Below are 11,280 nucleotides of genomic sequence, written 5' to 3' on the forward strand. Positions count from 1 at the left end.
TCCAGTTTCCCTTCCTGAATAAGAACTGCTTCCAGGCTGAGAGCCCATTCGCCTTGCCCATCTGCAGTTCACATTAGGAGAGTCGGTGCGTAGAGTAACTGCAGGAGGAATCCTGCTTTGTATGGGCTCCTCTGCCCCCTCCCCCCGCCCCAGGAATTTTAGTCATGAAAAGCCTTTCCCCCCAGGTTATTAAATCAGGAGCCGCGAGTGCAAATCGCACCGTGCCTGGGCTGTGTAGATAAGGCGAGTGCATTTAACCCATGGAAGGCTTTGCAAGGCAGTTCCAGTCCCATTAGATTTCCTGGCACATTGGCAAGGCTCAGCGAGAACTTACCGTCAAAGCAGACAAGCTGGTCAGCATCGGTTAGCCTTCCCTTTAGGAACAGATACTCGCCCTGTCCTGAGTCTGGAAAGGAGATGCGCTTTGTTTAAATACAAGGGGTGGGAAGGAAGACCATTCCAGATAGCGCCTGGAGTGACTGAGGCTCCAGAAAGCACCCAGGTCTTTGTTTTTATATAGACAAGCAAAGTATAAAAATCAATGGAAACCCTTCCGTCTTTGTGAAGCCGGGGCTTAGGAATTGTTATTTGCTCTGCTTTCGCTCCGTTCGGAAATTATTTGCAGATCAAATGCACCCCGGAGACCTGCTAACCTTTGGGCAATGTTTAGATGTAACATCCTGCTTGGGGATAATTATTAGTTAGAGGGGAAAGCAAGAATGACGTAGACGTAGTTCTTCTCTCTCTCTCTCTCTCTGTGCTGTCCCTGGTCCTCATCCATTCCCCACTTTCTAATGGAATAATGCACTGCCGGCGAAGATGAAGAGAAAAGCATAGGTAAACGCCAAAACTCTTCTCTGCAGTTTCTTTCTTTCTTTCTTTCTTTCTTTCTTTCTTTCTTTCTTTCTTTCTTTCTTTCTTTCTTTCTTTCTTTCCAGTTATATCTTGAATCCATTCTTTAGACCATGGCAAAAGTTTAGGGTAGCTTTTACAGAAATCCATTAAAGGAAGCTGCTGGGAAACACACAAACTAGCCAGGAGGAAGTTTCTTGCTTGTGAAAGAATTCTCAGGTATGGGGATGGGGGTGGGCAGAGGGGGAAGAGTCATTTTCATTGTGGATTGATGTAAATAGAGTTTTTTTCCTCTAGGGGACGTATTGCTTGGCTGTTAGTTTGTTGCTTGTTTTTTCAGTTTTATTCAGAGGCAAACTGCCTTTTAAGATTTTTGTTTTCTTTTGCTGTAGAATTTCAACATAGTGAAGCGGAGTTCCGTTTAACAGGGATGGGTACGTGTGTAAAAAAAAATGCATTTAGCTAGTGATTGACTTTAAATGTAGTTGTATTTAAAAAAAGAAACGCAGTATAGGAAATCCAGACTACATTTAAAGATGTAATTTATAGGGGTGACTTGTTGTACTCGAGGAATCTGTGTATCATTTCTTAGCTTCGCTCCGCATTGTATCAGGGAGCGGTTTATACAAATGGGCGTTTTAGGAGGAGTTCTAGCACTTAGGACTCTGCAGCAATCCGGTGTGGATGGAACAGGAGCTTAGTTCGGATGCTGCTGTTACCCTGGTTTCTGTTCCCTGGTAACAATGCAGAGCTGCACAGAGGCGCGACTTAGTTATCTGGGCAAACCCTTCTTTGGAGTCGATGCTGCAGGGAACGGGACCGGGACTGTTAGTGGAACAAACCCCGGCTGTGAAGGAGAGAAATGTGCTTGTATTTTTCCGTACCAGGGAAAGAGAGACTTGCCTGGGTGACCAAGCGAACTCGTATTACCCAAACTCCCGGCTCCCTAGTATATGTAGAGAGATGCATCTGTTGATCTGTATATTAAGGTGCATGATGATGCTGTGTAATAGGAAGACAGTGGGATATAGGTTGTCCCCAGTGAAGTCGATGGGAGGTTTGCCACTGACATCACAGGAGTCAGGAATTCACCCTGCGTCCTTAATACCCCGCAAGAGGGGGAAGAAGTAACGGACTCTGAGTAAGACGGAGGCAAGGCGTGTGCTGTGCTAGGGACCAGCGAGGAGTGTCTGCTGCCTGCTCTGGTGTTTTGGCATCTAGCCTTGCTTGCTGGACTCCGTACACCAGCCCTGAGCCTTAGCCCCAGTCTCCCTGCTACTCAGCGCCCTTCTCTTACCTTCCGAAAATGCCCCCAGTAGCTCCAAACACGCGTGGTTGCTTTGGTCCCACAACCCCCCCCCAAATCCTGCTTTGATTGCCAGTGTGGTCTCTTTAAACCAAGAGACTCTGGGTTCAAACATAGAGCTGGAGAAATTAATCGGCGAGAGGAAAACCCCATTTACACTGCGCCCCTGTTTGTTTGGGTCTACATTTAGCTGTCTCCGGGGTTGAGTTTGTTTATTTGCCTCCCTGTCTGTCAGGATTGCCCTAGGTTTGGTGTGGATGGGATGGGAGATGGACAAGGGTTTATTTGGCTGGTGGCTTTCTGATGAGGGAGGTGCCACTGACATCATACAACTAAAAGCTCTTAATGGGAAAAATGGGGCTTTCCCCGTTTGATGAAATAGCTAAAGTCCACTAATGGGGCGTTCACAGAAATATCTTGTTAGCACCAGGAGTCTGCTCGCCATTTCTAGCCAAAAGGACCAGAGAAACGAAGAGGGAAGACAGAGGTTAGTTTCAAATATCTACATTCTTCACAGATGTTTGTTTTCAATAGAGAATAAATAGGATCGGTAGTTTAAGGTTCCCTAAAGTTTGTAAATTTATAATTAATTAATAACACTTCGAGATAGATCGATACATTTGATTAAAAAAAACAAAACAAATAGAATTCTTCCTTTGGTTTATGCTAATGAACAATTATAAACTGGAGGAAAGGAAAATGATATTTTAAGTGGCATTAGAAAAACCATCAAATTACTGTATAATTAATCGTTTCTTCCGCTCCTTTGCTACTCGACTGGTGGAAAAATTGCAGCGGAGCTGACAGTCCCTCAAAAGACAATATATTTGTTGGATTATCAGGTGTTTCGTTCTGTGGGTTATGTGGAAAATTCTCAGGGCTTTACTACAGCTCAAGTCAGTTTCACAAGTTAAAGTCCTCTGAAGCGAATTGGTACCCTTTGATCTATGATGTGTTGGGAATCAGAGAACTCAGGGTTGGGCTTAAGAAATATGGTTTGGATGAATCGCACAACCCCAGAATGCCTTTCCCACCTCATTTTCGACAACAAATTCCATCGTATGTTAGAACATATTAAAATCTCGTTGAATTAAAAGAAAAATCATTTCCCGTTTAGTGGTAGCGTCGGGGGATGGGGGAGTGGGGTGGAGGAAGAGACTAGCCATTCATTGATTAAAAAAACACACCTAAATTTGTGATAATTTTTTTCTCAGTTACGGGGATTTTTAAAAATGGAAGTTAAATTCTAGTTGCGATTTGATAATTCCGTAGCTCCAAATGCATGCTGGATGTTTCTAAATATGGATAAAAAATGGGCAGCGCTCCTCTTTCTCGACCTATTTGTGCAATGATATGTAATAATTCCTTCTCCAAAGCAAAGGCAGAGATGAGCCCTGGTTTGCTAATGCACCTCCCGGCCTTCCTTCTTTTGCAGAGAACCGTTTGCTATAAATAAGCATCATTGGTTGGGGTCTCTTTGACCTTTCGCACCCAGGTCCACACAGAGGATCTCAGGAAGGAACATTACAGAAAGGAATTAGGATACAATTGTCAATGCACAGAACAACAATAATAAAATAACTAGTTTTTCTTATTTTGGTGAAGCTCTAACTAGTGTCAGTTCTTATTGGTTCAATTCAGATACACTGTAGCCTATTAAATCCCTGTTCTAACTGGTTCCTATTATTAAAGGCATCTCACGAGAAATGGTGGATGTATTTCTTCAGCCTCTAGTCGTTTTCATCTTAATTCCACATCCAATTCCTTTTCTCAGTTCAATCAGATTTGGATTAGTCACCTATCTTTTAATACTTAACTAGGAAAATAATCGGTAGTGTCGACAATTCTGCTTATCTTTAATAAAAAATTAGTTTGGCAACTAAAAAGAATCGTTAAAGAAAAATCAAATATATGTGTCTTGTGAAATCAGCAAACAATAAGGAGATTTTTACAGCTTGCATGTAACATCTTAATAAAATTAAAATAAAATAAAAATAAAAACCCTATCCAAGTATTCAGGAGGAAAGGAAGATGGCATCCCCTAAACAATACTGCTCTAAAATTACGCATTCCCTTACAATGGTATAGATTTCCTTATAGGTTTTCCCCAAATGGAACTGAGTATTCAGTTCTTCACCATACCGGGTAATCTCTAGCCCAGGGAAATATGTTAAATAAAAATGATGAATAATTTTAAGGCTGTTGCATTAAATATATATATAAGCATTTGAAAACAAAATTAAAGTTTATTATATATCTATATGTAATAAGGTGATATCTAAATGTGACTTCTGTAGTTATAGAACGTGGAAGATAAGGAGAAATCTGTATCTACATACAGCTATCGAATTTATATATACAAAAGTAGAATCTGTATTTGAATCAGGATTTAAAATATATGGGCAAGAGGGAGGAATTTGCATCTATATAAATATAGAATATACCTATAATGAGAACCTGTATCCAGATATAAAATAGATGAACAATAGGGAGGAATCTGTATCTGGATGTAGATAGAGAATATACTTATAATGAGAAATCTATATTTAAACTATAGATATAAACTATATGGACAATCAGAAGGCATCTGTGTGGGTACACAGAGAGGCATGATATACGTATAATAACAAGGAATCTGTATCTAGCTATACAATATAGAAAGAAGGTATATAGCCGTTTAAATCTGGGTGTCTATGCTTCCCACATACGGCTTTAGTGCATTACGCTGTATTTTGGCAAACAAAAAATGATGCACGGATTTCTAGCAACATTAATTACACTTAGGAATCGTTCGAGAGACAAAACGATGGAAGCGGAAGCTCCCAGCCTCCAGTGGAGTTTGAATTTGGGCCCCTGTCTTGCCAGCGAAAATCGGCTCCCAAATCAGGGCTAGGCGGCTCCTTTGGGAAGATAGAGATATAAATATAGATATACATATAAATCAGGGAGGGGGAACTACCCCCTATCTCCGTCCACCGCCCCTCCCTCTCTCCCTCTGCAGTGTGGATGGCAGAGCCGAGAAGGTGTGGGTTGCTGTGTAAAGGGCGGGGGGGAGGGCATTGATGAGGACTGTAGTACCTCCCTCAGAAATGCAGCAATCCTCTCCCCTTCCTTCTGATAGATGGGCGCATTGGGATGGAGACGTGGTGTGCACAGCAAAAGGCTTGCGTTAGCAATCTGGTGATCATCCCACGTCCCCCTGCCTTTCTCCCCTTAGGCTCCTCTGCATTGCACGGGCATCACTGAGGCTGGAGACAACCAACCCGCGTCTCTGCTGCTCAGAGAGGGGACAGGGATATTCTGGAGCACAGGCTGGGTACCAGGCCGCCGACCCCCGCTTCCCAGCACTGCAGAGACCCCCTCCCCGGGACCCCACTTCACTCCCCAGTCTATATGCACAAGGAAGAGGGCGAGGTGTTGATCGGGAGGTGCCAAGGAACTCAGACCGAGCGGGGTCATGCTCCAGGGGACACTGAAGGGGAGAAGGTCCAATTGCGGTAGGAAGTGGAGATAGCGGCTTTGCCAGCCCCGCAGCAGCAGAACTTTCTCGCCTGGTGCCGAGGATCGCCGGCTTCTTGGTGGCTAGAGGATCCCAAGCAAGAGAGTCAACATGGCCACTCTGATCCGGAGCAAGCTTTCCAACGTTGCCACCTCGGTTTCCAACAAGTCCCAGGCCAAAGTGAGCGGCATGTTTGCGAGGATGGGCTTCCAGGCGGCTACGGATGAAGAGGCGGTGGGCTTTGTTCATTGCGATGACCTGGACATGGAGCACAGGCAAGGGCTTCAGATGGACATCTTAAAGTCGGACGCCAGCGAAGAAGGAGCCGAGCCTCCCCTAGAAGGGGATATCCATTACCAAAGGGATGGCACGGGTCCCCTGCCCCCGTCAGCCTCCAAGGACGAGGGCATATGCTCGGAGCTCTCCAGCCAAGGCAAGCCCAAGATCACCGCCTGGGAAGCTGGGTGGAATGTCACCAACGCAATCCAGGTAACGGGGAGGGGGCCATCTCACTGCACACCTCAAGCAGCACGCCCCCCAGTGCTGCAGGTTACCTGGGCAGGCATGTATAGGGAACAAGAGTCATAATAATAACGTGTGTGTGTGTGTGTGTGTGTGTGTGTGTGTGTGTGTGTGAAATCTCCCTGCTGCCTCCAGGCTAACGCAGAACCTTGAAACATACCAGTCAGAAATGGCATGCACATGCGTTGGGGATCTGTGTGTGTGTGCTGTGAGATGCGGGTGTTTACACACTCACAACATGGTTTCAGATCGTGCTTGTTACACAAATATGTCAGCCCCCTCCCACCCCCAATTGTATGCTTTTTCTTCCTCTCGGGAATTATATTTTGATGGCGTAAAACGCTTGTGGGATGGGTCTGCGGACAGAGAGATCAGGCCAAGAGAGGGTGTAAATATGGAATGCAGCCCACTCCCCTGTGCTTGCCTTTATGGAGTCAATTCAGTTTGGGCTCGGGGGTAAATTACTAAAAGAAAAAAAAGCGATCATCCCCTTTCCACTCCACATAACATGACAAGTCGCCCAGTAAAGTTTAAAAATGAGAAGGAGCGCGTGGCTTTTGCCAACTCTCTCCTGTTGTAAATAGAAATCACTTGAACAACTAGAATGGCCTGGCCACTGAGCGCTAAAGTATCTCACCTGAACACAGTACAAGCAAATGAATACACCTGACGACGGTGTGTTCCCACTGAATCTGTTTTCTCCCAAAGTCCTGGTATTCGCCAGGAGAGTCACTGCTGTAAACGTGAGGTGCGTATTTGTGACTGATTCTCATTTGGGGTTTGAGGGGATTTAGTGTCCCCCTATTCCCAGCCTCCTCCCCTGACTGCCCGGATCTGGGAATATTACCTATTTCACCCCGAAATGATTACCCGTCGCAAATAAAACCCGAGCGGTTTTACGAGTCTCTCATCTCTTCTTAAAAAGCTTCCGTCTGTTAATTCATCTGTACTGATAACGTTCCTAAATGAATGCTCTACCCATTGGACCCTTTCCCTCTGGGCACCATGCACACGAAGAGAACAACAGTGATGGGGTTGCCTGTCGTAGCAACCCCCCAACCCAACTTTCTAGCTCCAGAATGATTATGTATATAAAGTGTGTTTCCTTACAGGGTTATAGGCAATTTCAAATGGAAAACAAGTCCTTTGGGGAGAGCAGCTAGAGACTTTTAAAGGTGTCACCCTCCGAATCTCTCAGTAATGCGGACAGAGCCCACAAGCAACTCGCGCTCTCAAATGCAGAGGCATCCTCAGTTTGTCAAAAGCAACTGCATCATGGAGAGTGTGTGTTGTAAGTGGCAACGCAGCCCAATGATTTTTAATCTGGCTATATGAATATTTCCAACCTTTTTCCCAGAGTTGCCCCTTAAAATGGGGTCTCTGTTTTGATCGAAACCAGGTTCAGTGTCCTATATGTTTGAGTGGGGAATAGAAGATATTCAGAGGTTGGGAAATTAAAATAGCGGAGTAATAATAACAACAATAATAAAATAATAATAAGAGTGAATGTTTTATGAAATCGTGAGGACTGTTCCTTTTCCAATTCTGAAATGACTAACTTCTCTGCCTTTCATTCCGAAAACAGATTTTTAACATATTCTGATCAAATGTGGTTTTATTTGATATTAAAATGCTTGTCTTCAATTCAATTTAGCAGCTCAGGAAATATTCAGACATTTAAAAAAGAGTTCTAGACAGACAAGTGAAGCAGGAATCCTTGTCCGATTTCATTTTTAATTTCTCTCTCATACCTGATTATATGAAGTAGGATCTTGCTGTTGGTTTGTGATCTGATTGCATCGAGTAGAATCTTGTGTGTGTGTGTGTGTGTGTGAGAGAGAGAGAGAGAGATCTTGCTGCTGTGTGTGTGTGTGTGGTCTCTTGCTAAAATGAACACTACAGTATCCATTTTGTCTCTTTCTAGGGGATGTTTGTTCTTGGCCTGCCCTATGCTATCCTTCACGGTGGATATCTAGGACTCTTTTTAATTATTTTCGCTGCAGTAGTTTGCTGCTACACTGGGAAAATCCTTATTGCCTGTCTTTACGAAGAGAATGAAGATGGGGAGATAGTCAGGGTGAGAGACTCCTATGTCGACATTGCTAACGCTTGCTGTGCTCCCAGGTTTCCCAAGCTTGGAGGGAGGATTGTGAATGTGGCTCAGATCATTGAGCTGGTCATGACCTGTATTCTCTATGTGGTGGTCAGTGGGAACCTGATGTACAACAGCTTCCCAAACTTGCCTGTCTCCCAGAAATCTTGGTCTATCATTGCCACAGCTGTGCTCCTGCCTTGTGCTTTCTTGAAGAACCTCAAGGCTGTCTCGAAGTTCAGCTTGCTCTGCACCTTAGCCCACTTTGTGATCAACATTTTGGTGATTGCCTACTGTCTCTCCAGAGCACGTGACTGGGCTTGGGACAAAGTCAAGTTTTACATTGATGTGAAGAAGTTCCCCATCTCCATTGGCATCATCGTCTTCAGCTACACCTCCCAGATCTTTCTGCCTTCCTTAGAGGGGAACATGCAGCACCCCAAGGAGTTTCATTGCATGATGAACTGGACTCACATAGCAGCTTGCATTCTCAAGGGACTCTTTGCCTTGGTAGCCTATCTAACCTGGGCTGATGAGACTAAAGAAGTCATCACAGACAACTTGCCATCCACCATTAGGGCGGTAGTCAACCTTTTCTTGGTGTCCAAAGCTTTGCTTTCCTACCCATTGCCCTTCTTTGCAGCTGTGGAAGTCCTGGAGAAGTCCCTTTTCCAAGATGGAAACAGGGCGGTCTTTCCTAACTGTTATGGGGGTGATGGGAGGCTCAAGTCCTGGGGACTCACCCTCAGGTGTGCCCTAGTAGTTTTCACCTTGTTAATGGCTATCTATGTCCCTCATTTTGCCCTCCTGATGGGTCTTACAGGGAGCCTCACAGGTGCAGGCCTCTGTTTCCTGCTCCCAAGCCTCTTCCACCTCAAGCTCTTGTGGAGGAAGCTCATGTGGCACCATGTTTTCTTTGATGTTGCCATTTTCGTTATAGGTGGTATATGCAGCGTGTCTGGATTCATCCATTCTTTAGAAGGCCTCATAGAGGCTTATGGTTCCAACATAGAAGACTAAAGAATGGCCAGAGCTGGTTACATTAAAAGAGAATTACACAGAACATCCACATAGCCAAATAATTATGTATCCTTTTAAAAAAAAATTCATTATTTTAGTTATGTGCATCCAACAAAGTAAGTCATAGAACCTAAAAAATAAAATAAAATCAAGTCTTTGCCCTGCAGTTGTTTTAATAAGCTAAAATTTCAATATATTTTTTCTTATTTAGAAATTATTTGAAGGAAAATATCTGACAACCCTCCTACCCTCTAAACAATGGTCTGAACTTTCTTTAGAATATATATTGTAGGGCTGTAAAATGCCCTATCTAGAAACAATTTTTAAGGTAATAGTCTTGCAAATATTATGCAAGTCAGGGTTGCAAGATTTGAAACACAGTTGTCAACCCAATGGATTTGGGTTGTTTTTTTGTAAAATTAAAAGTAGATTATGAGTAGTGAGTGGGGGCAGGGAGGTTCCCTTATTTTATACCCTCTGAAGGGTGGTTACAGAAGTGTAGACAAGACCTAGATTGTATGAATGACCAAACAGTTAAAATGGTAACAGCTGGTGACCAATGATCCCAGTGAGATGTAATGTTTACATTGTAGTAATATAATAAATACATATCCTGAATTCTTCCATTTTAACTCATATCCAGTAATCCCATTTGATCAAGACCTTTTGCCTCCAGCTGAAATCACAGACCTGGAGTTCAGTTCTCCTTATTTTTTTTAAAAAATAATCATGACTTCTAAATTTAACAAAAAGTTGTTGGATTTGAAAGCGTTCAGGCTACAAAAACAAGACAAAACTCATTCTGTGCAATCCACCAGATCTGTGCAGCTGTTTCAAATGTACGTGTGGTGTAATTGTGGTAAATAAGATGAAAAAATGTATATCAGAAGATTTATCTTTAACATATAATGTGGTACATAAATATATCAAACAATAAAGAGAAAACATAACGACTATGGCTGGCATGGTTTGTTATAGGGACTGCAGGTTGGAGGAGTCTAACCAACATCATGAGAGATAGAGGAGGAGTATGCAGGTATCAGGGCAGTGTTAGGAGTGGCTGAAGGGAAGATGCCTCCTTTATTTAGCTTTTGAAACAAGAAAGAGAAAGCAAGCCAGAGAAGGAATGAAAAAATAAAGGAAAGAAGAAGGCCAGCCCCCTCCCTCACAGCTGCACCAGTGACCATGTATGACCTTTTCTCTCACTCACACCAAACTCCTACTGATTTCCATAGACGTGCCCCATGCGAATGGGAGGTTTGCCCGAGGGAAGGCTGCAGGCTAGGGGCTGAGAGAAGAAAGCTTCGCAGTATGGACTGCGAGGCTGGGAAACCTCGCCAGGCTCTGCAGATTTGGACACAGCCCTTGGAGGAGAGGCGGCCATGGCCCCAACTACCACGGGGGCAATCCAGTAAAACACCAGCCCAGACCGCACAAGGGGACTCACGCCATACCCATCAACTAAAGGAGTGTGGGTGACAGAGCCTGAGTGTTCTCCCCTTGAAGTCAAGAGCGAAGCCCCTACATTCTTACTGATTTGCCATTTCATTCCCATCTGCCGGGCTGGGCTGCAGCAAGTAACCGAACCGTGCCAGGGTCGATGGCACTTGCCAAGGGCTAGACTCCTGCCTGTGTTATTGCTCCTGTAATTGTATTGCTTCACTCCTAGTCTACTCTCAGCCCAGAAACAAAGCTATTTTAGGAAAGGGTTCGTTTTACACCGGCGCTCAGGCAGGTCTCCCTTGCTATCATTTTTACTAGTTAATTACCCTGAGCCTACCCCAGTAGGTTTTACCCAGGGGATACACCCTGGGGAGACCCCCTTGAGGATATTTAATGTCCTGAATCCACCAATTCTACGAACTGGTTATTGCTTGGCAGATAACGACCTCCAGCCCTCCCGTAGCTACAGAGCAGACAGAAAAGCCCCTAAAGGGCTACTATTTAGAGAGATGCACCAGAGCTTTCCTTAACAAAACCACTCTGAGC

General features: G+C 44.2%; 1 protein-coding gene across 2 annotated transcripts; it reads left to right on the forward strand.

Annotated features, from left to right (window-relative positions):
- The first annotated feature begins 348 nt into the window (after positions 1-348).
- Positions 349-10,241, forward strand: SLC32A1 (solute carrier family 32 member 1). 2 transcript variants are annotated; one of them, XM_034787927.1, is made up of 3 exons: positions 349-837; positions 5,376-6,146; positions 8,104-10,241. In XM_034787927.1, exons 2-3 carry the CDS (start codon positions 5,769-5,771, stop codon positions 9,289-9,291), a joined length of 1,566 nt encoding a protein of 521 aa, XP_034643818.1. In that variant the 5' UTR covers positions 349-837; positions 5,376-5,768; the 3' UTR covers positions 9,292-10,241. The 2 variants fall into 2 exon arrangements, with proteins under 2 accessions (XP_034643818.1, XP_034643819.1); XM_034787928.1 differs by lacking the exon at positions 349-837 and adding an exon at positions 2,517-2,645.
- Positions 10,242-11,280: the final 1,039 nt, after the last annotated feature.

The sequence above is a fragment of the Trachemys scripta genome, chromosome 12 (genome assembly GCF_013100865.1).
Source record: "Trachemys scripta elegans isolate TJP31775 chromosome 12, CAS_Tse_1.0, whole genome shotgun sequence".
Lineage (NCBI taxonomy): Eukaryota > Metazoa > Chordata > Testudines > Emydidae > Trachemys > Trachemys scripta.